The 22286-nt window shown below is 35.4% G+C and overlaps 2 protein-coding genes across 4 annotated transcripts in view; both read left to right on the top strand.

Moving 5' to 3' along the window:
- Positions 1-816: 816 nt before the first annotated feature.
- LOC109069362 (stress-associated endoplasmic reticulum protein 1-like) lies at positions 817-2713 on the top strand. 2 transcript variants are annotated; one of them, XM_019086002.2, is made up of 3 exons: positions 828-1092; positions 1336-1411; positions 2265-2713. In XM_019086002.2, the coding sequence occupies exons 1-3, from the start codon at positions 1009-1011 to the stop codon at positions 2303-2305; spliced, it is 201 nt and encodes a 66-aa protein (XP_018941547.1). In that variant the 5' UTR covers positions 828-1008; the 3' UTR covers positions 2306-2713. The 2 variants fall into 2 exon arrangements, with proteins under 2 accessions (XP_042600561.1, XP_018941547.1); XM_042744627.1 differs by lacking the exon at positions 2265-2713 and having other exon boundaries at positions 817-1092; positions 1336-1506.
- Positions 2714-4072: 1359 nt separating this feature from the next.
- LOC109069349 (DISP complex protein LRCH3-like) overlaps positions 4073-22286 on the top strand; it is a 28031-nt gene continuing 9817 nt past the window's right edge. Inside the window, exons 1-15 of one of the 2 annotated variants that reach the window (XM_042744625.1) lie at positions 4073-4458; positions 14090-14234; positions 15387-15512; positions 15735-15841; positions 15925-16061; positions 16961-17070; positions 17851-17944; positions 18033-18153; positions 18252-18397; positions 18499-18575; positions 19848-19893; positions 19983-20123; positions 21076-21123; positions 21241-21294; positions 21743-21823. In XM_042744625.1, coding sequence (XP_042600559.1) covers positions 4215-4458; positions 14090-14234; positions 15387-15512; positions 15735-15841; positions 15925-16061; positions 16961-17070; positions 17851-17944; positions 18033-18153; positions 18252-18397; positions 18499-18575; positions 19848-19893; positions 19983-20123; positions 21076-21123; positions 21241-21294; positions 21743-21823 — 1677 coding nt within the window. In that variant the 5' untranslated portion in view covers positions 4073-4214. The remainder of the gene's footprint in view (positions 4459-14089; positions 14235-15386; positions 15513-15734; positions 15842-15924; positions 16062-16960; positions 17071-17850; positions 17945-18032; positions 18154-18251; positions 18398-18498; positions 18576-19847; positions 19894-19982; positions 20124-21075; positions 21124-21240; positions 21295-21742; positions 21824-22286) is intronic. The other variant, XM_042744626.1, reaches the window with a different exon arrangement.

The following is a 22286-nucleotide window of genomic DNA, read 5'->3' as shown; positions in this document are numbered from 1 at the left end:
AGTGCATGTGACTGCTGGACTTTGGAATTAATCACTTGTGTGTTATTTCAGAACACGCTCTCCAATCCCACGTTGACTGTTTATATTTTCGCCACTGAAAATACTTGGCGAAATGAGCGTGAAACACACACTTTAGTGCATCAACTCACCTGCTAAGTGCGGTGTGGGCGGCGCCATTTTTAAACGGAAGTACGGCAACGTGCCAACACGTCACAGGATTCCGCGCAGACGTCACATCAGAGACGTTTATCCTGATTAGGGCTTTTAAAAAACAGCGTGTGTGAGTTTTAAGATAAACAAGAAGTACTGTTAATAAATGTTTTCACGCAATTATCCTTCAGGGAGCGATCGATGGCCATACAGTCAATGCTCCTTTTAACCTAATTCAAATCTAAAATATTTTTTCATGACATTTTTATATATATATATATATATATATATATATATATATATATATATATATATATATATATATATATATATATATATAAATGTTTATATATTTTAAAGGCTTGTCAGCTAACACAAAAAAAATAAATATTCGCCCCAGAAACCTTACTTAACACATATTTATTTTTTTTTAGTAATCGAAAACAGCAGTGATTAGTCCAGCTTCGCCAGCGCTGATTAAAGTAACGCTTACCACGTGACAACAATTCTGCGATTAAAGCGTTCTGGATAATAATTTATTCGCAAATAACGACTCCGATTAACTTTAATAGTCACAGACAGGAAAACAACAACTTGAAATAATTAAATCAAATTAATAATAAATAAAATCGATCCACCAACCGCCTAATTCCCGCCCATTTCTTGTATCGGTTGACGCAAACTCCATTCCGCGGTTTTATCTCGTCGCGAAGCGTCCACGTCGCGATGGGTGGAGTGAGTTTCTCTTATGCACACGTAGACTAAACCACCAAATCAGTCCGAGATCACACGTCAGCTGGTCACAAACCTCCAGGATCTCTTTCGCTCCGAGTTTCTGTAATAAATCAGCAGCGAAAGATGGTGGCGAAGCAGAGGATTCGCATGGCGAATGAGAAACACAGCAAGAACATCACTCAGAGAGGCAATGTGTCCAAATCCACGGTAAACCACCGCTCTGAATACAACTATAACCGTTAATTTTGAACTCCAAGTTATCAGAAATAGGATTTACCGCTTTGTTTGCATTACAGTGACCGCTTACTTCATCTATGTATGTAAAATTGTGCTGGACAGCGGTTTAATTGCTCGATTAAGCAGCTTTAATATGTTCAGTAATCACACAGTCTTTCTTCAGAAGTCTTACAGTCCTCTGTTAGTAAACTAATGTTGGTATTTTTTCTCTAGAGAGTCTCTCAAGAAGAGAAGGCAGTCGTGGGACCTTGGCTTCTTGCCCTGTTCGTGTTTGTAGTGTGTGGATCAGGTGAGTTAAATGTGTTGTCTAATGCATCATTCTTCGAATTCACTGATGATTTTTTCAATCAAGATTACATCCAAAGCTAAGAGCGTGAACTGTGTTTCATAACTCTGTGTTTAAAGCTGCAGTCGGTAACGTCTGGCGGAAGAACATTGTAGCCGGAGCTACTTCTCTCTGTTTACATCTATGGCGAGTCACGCAGGTGCTGTGCTACTCTGCAGCGCTGCCGACCCCAACCAGACTAAAATAGTCCGAATATAAACACTTATTATAGGTGTACCGTAGTGATTCAGGATAAGACAAAAACACGGTTTGGAAAATGGATTCATGATGTACTTGCTCATTATATATATTTTTTACATTTTCAACACAAAACAACACTGTGGCGCAGCCCTGCGCTGATTGATTGGACCAGAAGAGCCGGGAGCGGTGGGTTTTGTTTATATTGGAGAGAAGTAGTTCCGGCTACAATGTTCTTCCGCCAGACGCGAGGCCCAAAAGTTACCGACTGCAGCTTTAAAGGGACAAAGTGCATTTCTAATGCATTCTGGTTTCAAACCCCATTCCACAGATAATTAAAAATATTCCTTGGATGTTAGTAAAATTTAGCTAGTGTTGTAATATTGGAGAAAACTTTTTTGGAGTTCATGCACGTGCACCTTATTCATTGGTAACATGCTTTAAGCATTGTGCACTTAATTTGAAGATAACATTAAATCTTAAATTGATCAACATGCAATTACTTCTTTTTTTTCTGATGTACATGCAAAGACACCGGACAACAAAAAAAAATACTTTGCATTATATGCATATCAGATATTTGTGTTCTAATGTTATGTTTGCAATCTTTTTGCCGCAGCGATATTCCAGATCATTCAGAGCATCAGGATGGGAATGTGAGCGGTCGTCAGCGTTGTTCTCTTCTCCCGGCGTTCCTGGAGATCACTTGATCATTCCTGTTTTCGTATTTAATCGATATCTTTCATCACAACACAGTCTCTCGCGCCCAACTCAAGAACATTATCTTCTGAAACATCCCAGTGTGGGACTTCTGTCAGTATTGCTGCTGAATCCGAGGCGATAAACTCAAACTGAGTATGACTGTTTGAACTTTTTCTGTGGAAAAACAAAAAACATTGAATTTTCTGTGTTTTAGGATTTGGACCGGTTCATGTTCATTCGGTACTGTGCACCTTTGGTTGGAGTTTTTTTTGTTCTTCGATTGTTCGCTCAAGGAAATGAAGGTCCACATGTTCAGCTGCATGTGTAGAGAACATGAAAAATAATAAAAAAGACTTTTAAAATGTCTCTTTTTTTGTCCTTTAAAATACTTTGTCAAAAAATAAAGCCAACTGGGGGTCTGCGGATTTATTAAAGGCTCTATAGATTGGTTAAAAATAAACACACACATATATATATATATATATATATATATATATATATATATATATATATGAGCTATTATCTTGAAAGAAATGTAAATATATGTCAGCATTGTGTGTTAATTCTTGTTTCTGATCATTTGTTATTTTTTAATGATTGATTAATATGATTGAATTTAGTGGTTTCTGTAGTGTCTATAGTTGACCAGTAGGGGGCAGTTTGTATATTTCCATATTTAAATCATCAGTAGTCAACACATCTTCATCTAATTTCAATTCTTTTATATATCACACACCCGTTTCTGCAAGAGATTATCGATTATAGAACTGCAGCTATTTTTTTCTCTTTAATTTGAATCATTTAAACAAACTTTTGAATCGTATAAAACACTTTAAATCAAGATTTGGATGCACTTGAATTAGTTTTATCTTGACATTTATTGACCATGCCATTTTCCTACTTAACAAGAAATTATGAACACTTAGATATTATAAATTTGTACACATTAAAAGACATTACAGTTTATAAAAATGTGTACAAATACATAAAATAATAAAGAAATAACTTAAAATCTAATCAAGATACATATACTACCATTTAAAACGATAGTAATATTAAGTAAACTGAAACATTAATAAGCAGGGGACAGTAAATTAAACATCAACGCAATAATATAAAAAAATAGGCAAATTGTTTCAAGAATCTGTCACATTTTAGTAGACATTAAAAATTGTAAAAATAATAAATACCTAATCTATTTATAATATTAATAATATAGATATAACATTAATTTAAAATCTAAATCTATATAATCTATATGTAAATAAATAATGCTATAATTCTGTTTTGTGAAAACAGTAATATTAAACAAAAACATTAATAAGCAGAGGATAGCAAATTCAACATCAACAGAATCATTTTTAAAAATGTTCAAATTGTTTCAAGAATGTCACATTAAACTGTATAAAAAATTAATTTGTTTTTAATAATAATTTAATATTTTTTAAAACATTTTTATTGTAATAAAGACATGGTAGATAACATGAAAATATCCATAAAAGTACATTATATATATAACTTATATATTTATATCTTTACTCCCCACCTCCCAAATCCAAAATATTTTAACATTCATCTTAAAATCTAAATATTATAGTATTATAACTGATTTACGAAAATAAAGTAATATTACATAAACGGAAACATTAATAAGCAGAGGTAAGGAAATTAATCCTCATTTACATAATCATTAAATAATAATCAAATTGTTTTATTTAAAAAGATTTGAGACGTTTCGATCCACGCACTCACTGACGTTACGTTAGTGTCCTCGCCGGTGCGTCTCCGCGCGCTGCGCACGCGCACTGCAACTGTCCGCGCTCGTGCGGGGCCCGTGACGATTCAGCGGGAGTGTTAGCTGTGTGTAATGGCGGCTTCGGTGTTGCTCTCCGCGGAAAGCCCCGTGCCCTCGTTTACCGTCGGCCACCCCGCCGGAGCTGGCGGTCATCACGGATTACCCACTGCTCCCGGAGCCGCGTCCTGGAGCCGCTCGCTGGACCGGGCGCTGGATGAGGCGGCGGCCACCGGAGCCCTCACCCTCAGCGGCAGGAAGCTGAAGGAGTTCCCGCGGAGCGCCGGCGGACACGACCTCACCGACACCACACGCGCCGGTAACCTTCACATTCCGCTCGCTTTTAACCGTTACAACCGTTAAACCGTCCAGAAGCGAAGCTGAAGCGGCGGCGGTCGAGTTTTACGCTAGTTTACCGATGTAAACACCCGCCTCAGCTCACGATCGGTCAGCTGTGTCCAAGAAATGCGAACGTTACACAACTTAGTTTTGAATAAAGTTGAGTTTAACTCATAAACGTTCAAGTCATGGTTGTGTTGATGTTGAGATCTGTCACAATGAGCTCGTGCAGCTTATGCGAGACCCAAACATTGGGTTTGTTTACGGTTTATGATGATGATCACGTGATTTTTCAAATGTTTTTGCCATGCTAAAAGTCAAACTGCTTTTATATATTTGCAATTTTTGCATGCAAAGACCCGATTTATACTGTGAATATTTACATTTGCGTTAAATTAGGACAATAGAAGCAATCAAAACAAAAAAAAGAGCAAAATATGATACACACACACATCTAGTTCTCTTTAAATTCTCAAAACCCCTTACGGTGCTTATATGAGACCCTGTTATGATGTTGTTTATATTGTATTTTAGATGAACAGATACTTCATTTATCATACCAGTGCATCTATGTGCATTTTGACTTTTAATTAATTGAAATGTGTGGTGTGGTTGGTTTTGTTTTTTTTTTTTTTTTTCTCTTTTATATGTTTTAGTAATCATCATAAATTATATATCATTTCAAAGCTTAGAAGCCCAAGATTCATCCTGTGAAAACCATTTTGAAATCGGATATTGCGTTACCATGGAAATGGTACTTTAAAATCTTATGGCGGTCTCCTCCCCCTTAGTGGGCGGAGTCAAGTGTCATATTACAAAATGCATTACGGTCTTTTAGAATCAACACTTTTTATAATCTTGGCAACAAACACATCATTGGAAAGGTCTGAGTCTCAGGATTCCATATCTGGTGGTTATTTTGAGTATTGAAGTAAAATTGACAGAGAAATCTAGGGAAAAATTCATTAAACAAAATTCAAAGGAGTTTTGGTGGCTCCCGGTGGCTGTTTGTTGTATGACGCCCTAAGTAAAATCTCAAAGGAACCTCTTTTTTTTTCATATCAACTTCAAATTTGGAACATAACTTATTGAGACAAAAGGCTTTAATTTTATACCAATTTTAGAGTAAAACCTGTTATGTAAAATATTTATAATAAATAAAATAAAATAAAAATAATATAGCGCATTTTATTTACATTACATTTAAACTTCTATAACTTTTTGATACTTTAATTTTTTGGAAAAATTTTCAAAAACTTTTGCCAAAATCTGCTAATTTTCTTCTTTAAAAAGAGACCAACCTTAGGTCTATATTCCAAAGTGTTCATATAATACAACAATTTAAGTTTGGATAGTGCACTTTAATGCCTATTTTAAAAAATGGGGGGTGACAGTTAAGGGGTTAAAACACGTTTATGTGCGTAGTGACTGAGAAAAACAATATTATCACTATTACTGACTGTTCATAAAAAAGGTTAAATGCCCGCCTCTTCGGCACTTATTAAAACAGGCCCTACTGTAATATTAAAGCTTGTTTATCTGAGACATACAGGTGCAGGCCTCACGGTTCAGGAGTTTCTAGATGTGTTCAGACATGTGATTTTTTTTTTTTTTTTTATTTCGTCGCATTCAGAAAAGCAGTGTGAGCTGTATTGGACCCCATATGTTTATATGTGGGTCAAAGACGAAAAAGTGTTTAAACATAAAAAAAAGTGTAATACTGCTTTAAACTGTTGTAGTTTTCCCCCCCAAAAAATGCAAAAAGTTTTCTGTTTTATTTAATTGCAATTTTGTTTTTGTTTTTCTGAGCAAAAAAATAAATATCATACGTTTTTCCCTGATTTACAGAAGACACCCAGTAAAATGCCATTCAGTGTAACAATCTCGTCAGGCATATTTACAACAAAAATCAATTTATAACATATTAAAAGACTAATTACTTTCACCCCAAATACTAATGAGTTGTAATTTTACATTTTTAACATTTGCCCCTATCCTAGGTTTTGCCCATTTGTCAGTAAGAATTTTTTACTAATTTAAAACGCAATAAAATTTAGTATGCTGCATTATTATTTTATATATTTTAATATGCACAATAATGAAAAGCATGTTGTTTGAATTTTTGCATAAATATTGTGTTACACTGAATGACAATGCAACATTATTTCAACCAAATTTTGACATTTTATTCTCCAAAAACTGAAAAGTAGACATTTGACTTACATTTAATGTGCTTTCTATGAGTTGTGTGTACAGTAAAACCAGTTCAGGCTATATAAACATCTGTGCGCTGCTGTATGTTTAAGTGTTTGCATCATGACTGATAAATCCCTAAACGTCTACCTAATTGATCGGCATGCAGATAGACAGGTTCATTACTCTTCTTGAGTTATGATAATACTACAGTGACATCTCTGTATGTACAGTTGCTTTCTGGTTTTGTTGTGGGCAGATTGCTGGGATAATAGGAATTTAATATATTTTAGTGTCTTAAATTACTATTGCAAAGCGAAGATAGATGCAGACTTCAGCTATATAACACAAGGAGGTGATTGCATTGTGTAGATGCATAATTCAGATGCATAACTCGCAGCATTTTAAACCTTTATGTCTTGGGGAATAGAGTTAGTTTAACTTCATTGTTAGTTTCACTGTTATTTCAGCCTGGGTCTAGTAAGTGTCACCCCAGAATATGAAAATGTGAAGTGGTCATCGTAGCTCAGGACTACCGCTCTGATCCTGAGCACACTTGGTGTCTTGTGTCTGTGTCAATATTGATCGTCTGTGCAGTGCATGCTGGGATGCACACACAATTCTCTGATTTTGTTCTCATTCGAAGCCGGTGCACAAAAATGCAGACTTTAGGAATGAACGGGAAAAGGCTTTCAATGCTCTTACCCCAAAATAGCTCTATTGCTTTGCTGTGAGTGTGTTATGGTTTGCTAATGACAGATTGTGAGTGCCATAGCTTTGTTTCCGCCAGATTGTATATGGCTTTTTTTTTTTTTTTTTTTTAGTGAGGTCATTTTAAGGTGATAATAACAGTTGACCATCACCTATAAGTAGGGCTGTGCAAAAAATCAAATGCGATTTTCATGCGTATATACTTTGTTTGGATGCTGCTTTGATTTGTAGTATTTCTAATTGATTTGCGTTAAGCACAGGGTTGCCAGGTTTTCACAACAAATTCTGCCCAATTGCTTCTCAAAACTAGTCCAATCGTGTTTCATTCCAGGTGATAAAAATATACGTTTTTTGGCAAGGTTTCCTTGGTAATATTCACATTTTAGGGGCTAAATATCACGTTATTGGTATTGGGGTCGCTTCAACCCGCGGACATGAAAAACAACCGCAGACTTGGCAACACTGGTTCAGGTGAAGCGGCAGTTTTGAGAAGCAACTGGGCAGGATTTGTTGTGAAAACCTGGCAACCCTGGTCTGAACGCACGTGCTGGAGATATACTAATAATCACAGGAGCGCCTTTACTGATGAGATGCGCATGAGAATCGCATTCGATTTTTTTGGCACAGCCCTACCTATAAGAGGTTTATCAATAATGAGTTTTTCTGTAAAGGCCATACTTATTAAATTTAGGAGAAAAAGTGACAGCTGTGATTGCCAGAGATTGAATAAACAATGTTTGTGTCATTACAAGAGGACCTCAGATGAGTCCAACCCTCGAGCAACATGCATAACTACCAAATTTTGCTGTAAGTTTTAATCATTGCTGTTAATAGTGTTCACAGATGTCTTAGTGTTTGTATGTGAATGATTAAGATTTTGTGTTATGATGTGTTTCTGCATAAAAGCCAGACTAAATTATGCCTGCTCTGATCCAGCATCAAAGTATACAGCTGTTGTGTAATTGTTGTGTAAATTAATTTATGCAAGTAGAAAAAGACACACAAACGTCACTTCAGAAGCACTTCTGAGCCACCTTTGCACTGTAAATGTTGCATTACAGAGTAATAACAGGTTTGTTAGGAAGTATTTAACTTTTAATACTGAAGCGCGCGTGATGCTCGCGGTGATTTCAGCGTCTGCCGTCTCACTAAATGAGGACGTAAACACATGAAGAACATCTCCAGAACTGCTCTGAGAGTCACTTCATGAGTGTTTGACCGTTTGGTTTGAGTAAAACTAGCCTCATATCACATACACAGGACTGTAACGGTATTCACGGCAACCCGTCAAAATAAAAGTCCGGTTTGATTTGAAGACAAGAATTCGCCAGAAATGTATTACTGTTGTTCAGCAGAATGTACTGCTACTACTAAAAAGAAACAAACATTATTTTTTAAGGAATAATCGCACAGCATTTCTTCCATGTTTTAATTTTAATAGTAAATCCCTTTTGTTTACCAAAAAACAAAGTTTGCTTAATTTTCAGTAATTAAAAGATAAATTAAATTAATGTTTTATGCCTTCATTTGATCACCTGAAAAATGTAAATACACAACAGAATTTCTGAGGGGGGAAAAAACATTCCGTAAGGCTATTTTTTTAGAACATTTTAAATAAATTAAATTGTTTTTATGCATTTAAATAATTAGACATGCTAAAACAACGAATTAGGTAACAATAAAACATACGGTGAAGAGAAAATAAAACATTTCAAAGGGCCCTAAACGTAATTTTTGTTAAACTTTTAATAAATCGATGTGAAAATGTATAAGTTTTATGATTTTAATTAATTAGACATGCTTTTTGATTAATACAATTAATTTAACCATTAAAAAGGAGTCGAGAAAAATTTAAATGGAAAAAAATGGATTTTGTAAAAAAGAAATAAAATTGATTTCATAGGGCCCTAATGATGGAAGTAAATATTTTGTTCTTGATTTGGAAAAAATAAAAAGGAGGTTTGGTTGTGAATTTTAGACTCTCAGTTCTATTGATAATAGAATTATTTGACTATGGTTAATTATACCTCTTAAGGTTTTGTTAAAGATATTTTATTGATTATTTTATTGTGATGGTTTAAAGAACTCCTGTTGAACTCTTGTATATTTTAGTTTAGTTATTTAGTTATGTATTTGTTGGTTAGTAATTTATTGGATATTGATTTAGTTATTTGTTGATTATTTAATTATAGGCTATTATTTATTTTCTATTTTTTGTTATTCATTTATTGGTTGTTTATTTTTATTTTCTCTTTGAGTTAATTAGATTAATAAAACATTTAAGACTGAATCAAAAAATCTGTAGAACATTTTTGGGTCCTGTTTCATCTTAAAATGTAAATGTGACTTTTTTTCTTTTTTGTTTAACTTCTTTCTTTCTCTCTCGCTCTCTCTCTTTCTTTCTTTTACACAGTGCTTTGTCAGTGCAGTTGTTTGAGAAACGTTGCCTCACTCGCAGTGCTGTGGACTGTGGTCATGTCAGTTCGCTTGCGAAAAGTCAGAGACATTGCAATTACACACTTTCCCACGCCATGCTTTGTTTTGAACAGAAGCTCTTGGCTTTATATAAGCAGCCAAATCAAGTTCACCGCAGAAGACCTCTTGGTTGCAACATGATGAGCACTTAAACATACACTAGCTGTCTCCTGTATTCTGCTCTCAAACACATCTCAGACACAGACAGAGAGAGAGAGAAGAATGAGCTTGTCTTCGTTTTGCAGGAGGACGTTTTTGTGCGTTGTTGTCTGTTGTGTCGCATGGTGACTTGAAAGAAGTGCAACTACAAAAGCAAGAAATTGTATTGTTATACTGTGTTAAACTTATATATATTGAATATTCATGATTATATAACATGAAACAACACTACTATCATCACAGTAATTCATGCATTTCTTTTATTTTTTTGTACTTGGCCAGTAAGTTTCCTGCATATCAAGTTATTAGACCAGTTTAGTTCATCATTGTTGTGACGGAGAACGTTAAACTGTTTAAAATAAAAACAACACTTCTGGATGTATATATATGTGGGTCAAAGACGTTAAGATGTCTGCATCAAAAGAAATGTACAAAAGTGATTTTATATCTGTAGAAAGCATGTTAAATGTAAGTAAAGTGTCTACTTTTAAGGTTTCAAATAAGTTTCTGGAGAATAAAATGTCAAAATTTGGTTGAAATAATGTTACATTGTCATTCAGTGTAACACAATATTTATGTAGAAATTCAAACGACATGCTTATTCATTATTGTGCATATTAAAATATATAAAGAATAAGGGAGCATATTAAATTTATTGTTTTAAATTATTAGTTTTAAATTTTACTGACCAATGGGCAAAACCTAGGTTAATAGCAGATTTAAAAAAATTTAAATTACAACTCATTAGTATTTGTGGGTGAAAGTAATTAGTCTTTTAATATGTCATAAATAGATTTTTGTTGTAAATATGCCTGACCAGAATGTTACACTGAATTATATTTTACTGGGTGTCTTCTGTAAATCAGGGGAAAATGTATGATATTTATTTTTTGCTCGGAAAAACAAAAACAAAGTTGCAATTAAATAAAACAGAAAACTTTTTAAATATTTTTTGTTTTTTTTAGGGAAAAACTTTAAATTTGTATTAATATTATTTTTTTGATTTTTTCCCTTTTTCGTCTTTGACCCATGTGTGTGTGTGTGTGTGTGTGTGTGTGTTTGCATGAGCACAGTTGATTATTATTATTATTTTTTTTTAGATTAACCGGTTAGGGTTCTAACTGTATTTAACTTTTTGTATTAAATATTTTGAATCAACTTGGCATCTGTAGCTGTTTCTTTTATTTTAGACTAGAAATATAAATCGGCTTGTATTTGGTGTTGTTTAGCAGTGTGTTTTATTGAAAAGGCTTGTGTGAGAGAGATTTGATCTAGAAGGAATCCTTCGAGGGAGATGCAGGATTGAAGATTATTGCAGTGAGTCGTCTGCTGCTGTCTCGCCTCGAGGCCAGAACTGATGACTGTTGTGCACAAGCATGGAGGAAGTGAAGTCATCTGGATATTACGGTCTATATTTGACGGAGGCCACGAGTCAGGCTGAAATGCTGTCTGCTGCCGGACACTCTTAGGAAATATAAACCAGAAGAGGAGATGCACGTTACTCAGTCGTTGCTCTTCTTGGCTCTGATGTTGTTGGTTGTTTTCAGAATTGCAGTATGGCTTGTAAACAGATCGTCACAGGGATCAGAGACTAAAGGACAAGTGTTTGGGATCCTGTCTAGGCCTGATACAATCTGATTTGCTTGTTTATAGGGAGTTTCCAATAACAGTGTGTTTATAAGGTTTGCATGAAACTCCCTATGCCTTATTTTCCTGTACAGTATAACTCAGAAAGACATTGAAGCTGCTTGTGCTTATCTGAAACATCTGCCCACTTTATTATAAAAGTGCGTGTGTGTTTTGAGTTCTCCGTAATGGGTCCGTGCTGTGTTTGTGCGCTGGTTTTAGGTAGCAGTCGGTGTAGGAAGCAGATGTTACGGTCAGCAGCACTTCCTGTCTTCTCCATCCCGGATCTCTGCTCAGCTGCACCGTTACAAATATAGATCCAGTGTGGACTGGAAAGCCATCAGCACATCCACACACCTCCACAAACAACATATACAGGCTGCAGGTCTGATTACACTGATGTTGTGCTGCAGAACACTGTTCGGTATTTTTTAGCCCTTTTAGCAGTATGAAATATACATCTCAATATTTATCTATTTATCTATAAGCCTTTTGTCCCGGTTGGTATATCAAGATGAATGAAAATGTTCATGTTATGTTTTTAAATACACATTTTTATTGTTTTTATTGTACGTTTTGCTATATTAGTATATTCAGAAAATGTAAACATGTTTAGAAAAAAATACCACATTTTTTAAAAAAGTGTAAGTGTGTTCAGAGAGAACTGACAAAATTATACAAAAAATATTAAAATACACATTTTCATCATTTTTATTTTTTTTTTGTTTTTTGTTTTTTTTGGTTTTTTTGTGTATATTTTTGTTATTTTTGTATTTTGAGAATGTATGTGAATTCATTCATTTTTTTTTAAAATTATTATATAGAACAAGCTGACAAAATCGTAACGTTTTAAAAAAACATATTTATCTTTTTTTTTAGTTTTCAGCATTTTTAATGTTGTGGTTTTTGCTATTAACATTCAGAAAATGGTAATATTTTCAGAAAAAACATACAAAATCTTTTTAAATGTATTGTCATCCATGCTATATTATATTCAGAAAATGTGAATATATTCAGAAAATCCCAACAAACTTCAAAAAAAATAAAAAGGTCAGAATCTTTTCAAATAAATATGTATTCAGAAAATACAGACAAAATCTTTTGTAATAACGTACATTTTCATTGGCGTTTGTGCTATATTTGTATTTTCAAAAAATTTTAAGGTATTCAGAAAATACATACTTAATATTTTTTAAGGTTTTAAAAAAACTTATTTTTCATTGTATTTATATTGTCGTTTTTGGTAATAAACATCAGACACTGTAGAAATGAAATACAAAAACAAAAAACAGTGAATGTTAGATTAGATTGTTCTCAAAACAAACTTCGTCAGGTAAGTTCGGTCCGTCTGAATCTTCTCTGAGTGTAGAAATGAGTTTTGGAGCACCAGTGAGGATATACTGACCTCTTTCATGTAAACCAGAACAGATAAATGGACACTTATCTCGCTCCTAGTCCGGCAGATATTGTTGGTGGTCATGGGATCCCTTGTGTGAGTGTTTGTCCTCTGGGTGTAAAGTGTGTGTGTGTGTGTGTACACACATTTCTGATGAAATCAAAGCAAGATTTCTGTCTTAGTTCTGAAAAAGATCCTAAATCTTGATACGGAAGGCACTTTGTTTACCCCTAAACATGCACTAAACGCTTAAACACAGTCACCTGAGATTATGAATCTGACATGGAGTATTGTGAAATTGAACGTGGTCTGAGTATCAAGCAGCAGTTAAACACTTTGTACTGTATTTGCACCAGCAGTGCTGTTATTATATGAAAAGTTCATTTGCAAAAACAGATAACTCTCAGAATTCTCAGAAATCATATTTTTTTTATTGTGCATTCCAATTAATCTCAATCAAACTGCAGTTGGGTTATTTTAACTATGTTAAAAACTAACTAACTAACTAACACAATAAAACATACTTAAAACATGATAACATGATAAAAAAACATGATTTTTGAAAATTAAAAAAAACGAGAGTTATCTGTTTTTGCAAATAAACTCTTCAAATTCAGATTTCAGATCGGATGCTTGTATTGTGGCTGCGTTAAAAGGAGTATGTTTTATAAATTGATACTTTATGTATAAATTGGGCATGCATTTTGTAATTTGGTCATGCATTTTTTTTATTTAAAATTACATTTAAAAGTGCATATACTGCAGAGTTCCTTCTGCATTTTGAGCATGCATTTTGTATTTCAAATAAAAATTTGACAGCTGTGATTCTGCATATGTTTCATTGGCTGTTTTGAAAGCAAGGACAACCAAACTTGAATTCTGCAGACACATACTGTAAATAAACCTTTTGGCTGATGCTGATGTAGCTGTATCATTTACCTGACCTGAAGTAGAAGAAAGGTTTTCAGAGTGTGACCGGTGTGCAGCCGTCCTGGATGCCAGACATGTGTTTCTCATCGTCTCCTTCTCTCTGTGTTACCCGTCCTCTCAGATCTATCACGAAACAGACTGACAGAGCTACCGGTGGACGTGTGCATGTTTGTGTCACTGGAGAGTTTGAACCTGTACCAGAACTGCCTGCGTTCACTACCAGAGAGTCTGATAAACCTGCAGTCCCTCACCTACCTAAACATCAGGTCATATACACAGACACAGCATTCATAACATAACGCTAGAATATATTTGACCATTTTAAATGTTACCACAGCTGAACGGCAGCGGTGTTTTAACACAGAGTTCTGGAGATATGAAAAACATTGATTAAAAAATACAATGTAGAGTCCATTTGTTCTTACCATTCATGATTTGAGATTTAAAGGGATAGTTCGCCCAAAAATAATAATTCTGTCATTCATCGTGTTCTGTCACACACGTCTAAAAAGCCAAAAAATACAAGATGTCATTATGTCAGAAATTAATCCAGTAGAGAAATACAGATGTGGGCTCTTTTGATAAAGACCAGTAAGAAGCCAATTAGTGCTATTTTAGTATTTTTTGTTACTGTTATTGTATGTAATATTTTGAATTAGCTTTTAGTTTTAATTCCAGTTTTTATTTGTATTTTTTTTCAGTATTAGTAATGTACTTTTTTCAGTTAGTTTTCAAAACAACATTTTTAATTTTTAAGTTGAAGTTTTTAATCTAATAATTATGTAGTATTTGTATTAATTATTGGGTTTTGTAATTGAATTTTTGGTTAACAATAACACAGGTTTTTTTTTTTTTTTTGTTGGTCTTTTTTTTATTTTATTGTTTTTTCAAATAAAGGACTTTTGTTTACAAATTATGATACCTAAATCTTGTTGAGGAGAGTTGGCTATTAATATTCTGAGTAATCAGGTCATGTTTTGCTTTTGCTTGGTGGCAAATAAAAAAAAAAAAATATATATATATAGCATAAATACAGTAAAATAAAAATAAAATATTAGCTATTTTCATCTAATATTTATATTTTTTATTTCAATGAATTTTCAATAGTTTTAGTTAAGAGTTGCAAAGGGGTGGAAAATTTCCGGAAACTTCCCAGAAATCCTTGGAATATTCCAAAAAATCCTGGAAAGTTTTCAAAATTTCTGGAATATTTCCGAAATTTTCCACCTTTTTGCAACCCTAGTTTTAGTCAACAATAGCAACACTGTAAGCTGCATGAAATCATTCAGAACTCTTTAGTAACTACATCGCCCTTTCCAAGATATTCAAGTGAAAGTACCGCTCATATTTTCTTTAATCTAGTCATTGGAGCCGGCGAACAGTTTCTGATTCTCTTGGTTTTCGTTTTCTCTCTGCAGTCGGAACCAGTTGTCCACTCTCCCCGCTCACGTGTGCCGTCTGCCGCTCAAAGTCCTGATCGCCTGCAATAACAAGCTGGTCTCGCTTCCGGAGGATCTGGGCAAACTCAGACAGCTCACAGAACTGGTGTGTGGACCAGCGCTGTCTCTCTCGCTCTCTCTCTCTCTCTCTCTCTCTCTCTCTCTGCAGTCATCTTCACATTTGCTCTCACTCGTGCACATTACTCATCGATTCTCTCTCTCTCTCTCTCTCTCTCTCTCTCTCTTTTTGAGGTCATCTTCACATTTGTTCTCACTTGTGCACATTACTCATCGATTCTCTCTCTCTCTCTCTCTCTCTCTCTCTTCGGACGTCAGCTGTAATGAGATCCAGACGCTTCCTCCACAGATCGGTCAGCTGGAAGCTCTGCGCGACCTCAACATCCGCAGGAACCACCTCGTTCGCCTGCCTCCTGGTCAGAAACGCATGCACCTGAATGAAAAGAGTGACGGTTTTGTGTTGATCTGTTGTGTCATGTCTGTGTTCATGGGTTTGCAGAGTTGGCCGAGCTGCCGTTAGTCCGGCTTGATTTTTCCTGTAACAAGGTAACGACAATCCCGGTATGCTACCGCAATCTCAGACACCTCCAGAGCATCATTATAGACAACAATCCTCTCCAGAGCCCACCTGCACAGGTAACACACATTCCTGTTTGAATCGAAGAAATACGTCACTTTTTATTGCCTTTGAGAACTGTTTAACCCCTTAACTGTCACCCCCCATTTTTTTAAAATCCAAACTTAAATTGTTGTATTTTATGAACACTTTGGAATATAGACCTAAGGTTGGTCTCGTTTTTAGCAGATTTTGGCAAAAGTGGAATTTTTTAAAAAAAAAATTAAAGTATCAAAAAGTTATAAAAGTTTGAATCTACTGTAAATAAAATGCGCTATATTAATTTTATTTTTTTTTAATTTATTTATTATAAATATTTTACATAACAGGTTTTACTCTAAAATTGGTATAAAATTAAAGCCTTGTGTCTCAATAAGTTATGTTCCAAATTTGAAGTTGATATGAAAAAAATTGAGGTTCCTGTGAGATTTTATTTAGGGCGTCATACCACAAACAGCCACTGGGAGCATCAAAACTCCTTTGAATTTTGTTTAATGAATTTTTCTCTAGATTTCTCTGTCAATTTTACTTCAATACTCAAAATAACCACCAAATATGGAATCCTGAGACTCAAGACCTTTCCAATGATGTGTTTGTTGCCAAGATTATAAAAAGTTTTGATTCTAAAAGACCGTAATGCATTTTGTAATATGACACTTGACTCCGCCCACTAAGGGGGAGGAGACCGCCATAAGATTTTAAAGTACCATTTCCATGGTAACGCAATGTCCGATTTCAAAATGGTTTTCACAGGATGAATCTTGGACTTCTAAGCTTTCAAATGATATAGAATTTATGATGATTACTAAAAGAAAAAAAAAAAAAGAGCGCCAAGCGTCCCACAGGTGGCAGTTAAGGGGTTAAAAGTTAGGAGAAACTCTGAGAACGAATCATGGTTATTTTTGTGTATTTTTTCCAGATCTGTATAAAGGGAAAGATCCATATATTTAAATATTTAAACATGGAGTCGTGCAAAGCAGCATCAGAGCTTCCAGACTACGACAGAAGACCTCTGCCTTTCGGATCCTGGTGAGAACTCGCTTCATTTCACTGGGTTTTGTGAGCATAAACTCCTCCTCGTCTTTCACTTTCGCACCCACATTCGTTTGAGCCGGTGTTTATGGGCCGTATCTCTCAGAGGACACACAAGGCAGGGCGATCCTGCAGATAAGAAGGGAGGGAAAGGAAAAGACACAGACAGACAGCATGAAAGCTTGGATTGATTGGAATGAAGGTATGAAGAGAGGAGAGATTGCAGCAGAACCGGATGATGGTAGACGAGATGATGTCGAGATCAAACTTCTCAGGAAATTCGACAGAAACTTATATGAGGATCTTGTATACAAGGAGGCACAGTGGTTCTCGAGATGTTTGTGGTAAAAGCACCATCTTTATAAGGATACTTACATTAAGTGGTGACACATTGTGATAGTTTTAAAAAGTTTTAAAATAAAATGCAATAAATGGGTGAAAAAAAACATCAACTTGAGGCCAAAAAAGCAAAAATTTGAGCTAAAGTAAAAATAAAATACAGAATATAAAACAAAATTAAATTAAAGGTTAAAAACAGCACAGACTTGAGACTGGAAAATCAAAATTACATTTAAAATAATTAAAGGGAGAAAATAGCACAGAGTTACATTGGAGGAGGGACCCAAGCCATATCTAGACACCAGAAAAATCAAGAGAGAAAAAACGTTCATCTCTTGTAGGATGATATGGTTATTAGAAAGTAATTTAGCAGACTATTTCTATGTGTGAGACCTCAGATGATTTGATGTCGCTCTCTCTGATCTGTCCGTCTCTCAGTGCAGAGGATTCGTATTCTGGCCGGCCGTACGGAGCTCTGGACTCTGGCTTTAACAGTGTGGACAGCGGAGACAAAAGGTGGTCTGGAAATGAGGCAAGTGCTATTCTGATCACTCTATCCAGCTGTTATTCTCCTTAATGTATCACTCATTTCATTTCATCCCATCTATCCTTTCTTAAAGCCTTCAGATGAGTTGTCAGACTTGTCGTTGAGAGTGGCGGAAATCACCAGAGAGCAAAGACAGAGACGCGATCGAGAACGTGAGGATCATCGGACGGCGTCTCACGTGACCAATGGCACATGTGAGATCACATCTACGCTCCCCTGTAGTAATCTAATACTCTAGTAGTAAGCTCTACAGGATTTTAATTTTAAATCACCTTGTCGTCTCTTTCTAAAGTGGAAGCAGAGCTCGAACAGATAGACTTCATTGACAGCTGCACGGGGGAGGATGATGAGGAGGATGGGCGGAGCCGTAAAGGGGCGGAGCCTGTCAGCCTCACCTCACAGTTTATGGCCTACATTGAAAGACGAATCAGTACAGAGGTGCGCATTACTGATTAACGTCTGATCACATCAGTTCTACTCAACACCAGTTGGATTTTGTTGTTAACACGGGGATGATGATCGCTTTACTTTGTTTCTAGGGTTCACCCGTGAAGACCAGCCTATCCAGAGACTTCAGAACTGATGATCCAAGACGCCAAACCTCCTTACATAACCGGTACTGAACTAATTCAACTTTCATGATAACTAAAATGTATAATATACATTTGCTCTCCGCCATTTCCCGCCTGCTTTGACTAGCTGAAAAATCATAAGTTCAATCATTAGTAATATGATTTATTGGTTTTTCCAGTTTTTACCAATAGGTGGCACTGTTGTCCAGTTGATGTGGCTTTGATGGTGTTAGGTGACAATGACACACACAAAGTTTGGTGTCAATATGTCAAAGCTTTGCAGAGATACAGCATCAGATGCAGTTTGGCACCATGCCATCAAATTTGTTAATGCGGTAAACGGAAACCGTTTTGCTGACTTGGGTCGAATTTTGTGAAAATTGGACCAGCGGTCTAGGAGGAGTTCAGAAAAGTAGGGTTTTTTTTTTTTAACGTAAATCGAAATGCCTGATTATGGCATAATTGGTATAAATGTTCTCAGCATGATGCAAGGAATCGGTCAAGACTGGTAGCATTATAATAGGCAAAACTAATCAAAAGCTATTTGGATTATTTGCAATTTCATTATAATTAATAACCACAAGGTGGCGCCACCACAAAACTCTTTGAGTACCAGGTTTTGTAATGATATGCCAATGAGTTCGTAAAATACAGCATTTATAACTAAATTCATAATGGTCGACATGGGAAAACTGTGTATTGTATGACTCTGAATCTAAAGAGACTTATTTTTATTTTTATTTTTTTGGCCAAACTGTTCAGAAATTCTAAGCAAAAATGCATGCAAACTGTGCATGTTACCTCAGGGCTTGGTTATTATAACACACACCGAGTTTGTTCTCAATACGCTGAACCGTTGCGCAGATATAGGCTCACGTCCATTTTGCCGTGCTCTTTGTCAAATTCGTTCACGCATTATTCAAAAATGCTTTGACTAATCATCTTGAATTCCGTAACTTTTTGCCAGCATAATCTAATTTAATGATCTGAGCCAAGGGATCATTTTGCTTCTAAACTTTACAGTTCAAAAGTTATTAGCATAAACATTAGTGCAAATTTGGCCTGTTGGTGGCGCTAGAGGGTTTGAGTTAGAGACACCAAACTCGCAGTGGTTAATGTTGAGACTCTCCTATAGCTGCATGCCAAATTTGATAACTTTCCCCCACAAGGAATTTTATTTGCCAACATAGACTTCCGAAGAAGAACGCCAGCTATTACAATGGGTGCCTACGAACCATCCGCTAAACAATTAAGAATTAGAAATCAAATCAGAGAAGTAAAATATCTGTTTTCAGTAACGATTGTTGTCTGTTTAGTGGTGGGTCAGATACAGCGGTCACATCTTCATACGCTCATAATCAGGTGAGAGTCCCTGTACACTCACATCTCATTATGCACTCAATGAAATTTACTCTAAAATGTACTGAATTTATTCTGTTTGTGTGTGTCAGCGCTCCGCTGGTGCGGCGTCAGGTTCTGGTGCCGGCGTGGAGAGAGTGAGACGGGAAGCTCAGCTGGCGGCTCTGCGGTACGAGGAGGAGAGACAGAAAACAAGATCAGTGCAAAGAGACGGCGTTATGAATTACGTCAAGGTACACACACTCATACACACAATTATTAATGCATTTGCAAAAAAAGTGCTGCAACATGCGACATGTAAAATCGGGGTTTAACTGCTTATATGAGCTTCTGTTGAACACAAAAGAAGATATTTTGGAGAATGTTGGTAACCAAACTGTTGACGGTACCCATTGACTTCTATAGTATGGAAAAAAATACTTTGGAAGTCAATGGCTACCGTCAGCTGTTTGCTTACCAACATTATTTATAATATCTTCTTTTGTGTTTAACAGAAGAAAGAAGCTCATATAAGCTTGGAACAACTTGAGGATGAGTAAAAGATTACCATTTTCATTTTTGGGTGAACTATCCCTTTAAGTCTTGTCTACTTAAAGCTTCCCAATTGTTCACAAAACGTGATTCTGGAGCACAAAAACAGTCGCTGTGATATATTTGTAGCAATAGCCAAAAATACATTGTATGGGTCAAAATTATACATTTTTCTTTTATGCTAAAAATCATTAGAATATTAAGTAGAGATCATGTTCCATGAAGATATTTAGTACATTTTCTATTGTAAATATATCAAAACTTAATTTTTGATTAGTAATATGCATTGCTAAGAACTTCATTTGGACAACTTTAAAGATGATTTTCTCAATATTTAGATTTTTTTGCTCCCTCAGATTCCAGATTTTCAAATAGTTGTATCTCAGACAAATATTGTCCTCCTAACAAAATCTTATCTATTCAGCTTTCAGGTGATGTATAAATCTCAATTTCGACTCTTTTGACTAGTTTTGTGCTCCAGGGTCACAAATATAATTGCATTTAATATAACGACAGTTACCTCAATAATACATCAAGATGCTCTGAAGGGCAAAAATTGATCTTTAGCATCCGAATTCCAATTAAAACTCTCCCCAAATGTGTCCGGTGATGTTTCTAAAGATAGGAAACTTATTTTCTGTCTTGTATTTTCAGCACAAGTCGTCTCAGAGCCCTACGAAGCTCAGTCCGACAGACAGTGAGGTGAGTGTCTCCTTCACATTCACACAATCACTTCCTCCCTGTCCATCACTTCATCCTGCTGTGTGTGTGAATGTGAGTGTGTGGCGCTGTAGTCATACGCATACTGTCCCACCCCAGAGTCTGTACCCCTCCAGACGGTCCACTCACACCGATGACTCCGCCCTCTTCATGGTAAGAGCCAATCAGCTCCGATCATGCGTCATCCTCTGCATCATCTCATTCCTCTTGTGTGTTCACTTCCCTTAACAGTGGTCCCCTTTAACTTTGCATAATGTATTAACATGATTTATGGTTATTTCTAATCGCAACTGCTTTTCTGTTCCATCTAAGCTGTTAACATCCTTTAAAGATACACTCAGTAATTAAAAAGTAATTTAATCGTTTTCAATTGTTCTCAAGACTCTAGTGGCAAGAAAAAGTTGTATTGTTAAGATATGACCAGCCTTATCTTGTAATTGATAGTTAATACCATCTTAATGATTATTAAAACTTGCTGAGTGCATCTTTAATATTATATCTGCATTTCCCGGCGAGCGTCTTTAACACGGCTGCCCTGCTTTTTTTGCTTCCCTTCTTGTCTTTCTCTCTTTCTCTCTCTGTCATGTTGGTTCTGTGTCAGAGTGAGTTTGAGGCTCTACTGATATTTGAGATAGACACAGATACCAACACTATAAAGAAGAGGCCTGACCCTCACAAACAGGTGAAAGACACACAGACATGTTTACTAGCTGTCTCAATAGGGACCTACAATGCACTGCTGTTGATTAATGCTGGTTCTTAATAAGTGTTGCTCAGAATTTGGGTTAGGGGCGTTAATAAACCAAAAAACCTTTGTATTAAACTTTTGCATGTTGCAAAGATACAATTTTTTTTTTCTTAGAGACTGGAGATGATCTGCCTCCATCACTTTTGTTTTTCTAGATGCAAATAAGCTTATTATGGATGTTGTTGTTTTTTTATTTGACAATTTCATTCTCAAAAATTGCCGTAAGCTAGTAAATTAAATAATGATAATAATAATATAATTTATTTGTTTCTTTGTAACCTGTACATGATCTCAAAAATGATTTTAAATAATTTTTTTTTTTTTTTTTTTTTGTTTGTTTACTTGTTTTTTTATTTATTTGTTACTTCTTCTATAAATACAAATATACTCTTATAAT

Source organism: Cyprinus carpio, chromosome B18 (genome assembly GCF_018340385.1).
Source record: "Cyprinus carpio isolate SPL01 chromosome B18, ASM1834038v1, whole genome shotgun sequence".
Classification (NCBI taxonomy): Eukaryota; Metazoa; Chordata; class Actinopteri; order Cypriniformes; family Cyprinidae; genus Cyprinus; species Cyprinus carpio.
Note: the sequence above shows the minus strand (reverse complement) of the source record. Positions and strands in the feature narration are given on the sequence as shown.

Bases quoted from the DNA above. Each gene is read 5' to 3' on its own strand.
- LOC109069362 (XM_042744627.1), top strand. From the start codon at position 1,009: ATGGTGGCGAAGCAGAGGATTCGCATGGCGAATGAGAAACACAGCAAG. The intron at 1,093-1,335 runs GTAAACCACCGC...TTTTTTCTCTAG, and splicing joins GCAATGTGTCCAAATCCACG to AGAGTCTCTCAAGAAGAGAA.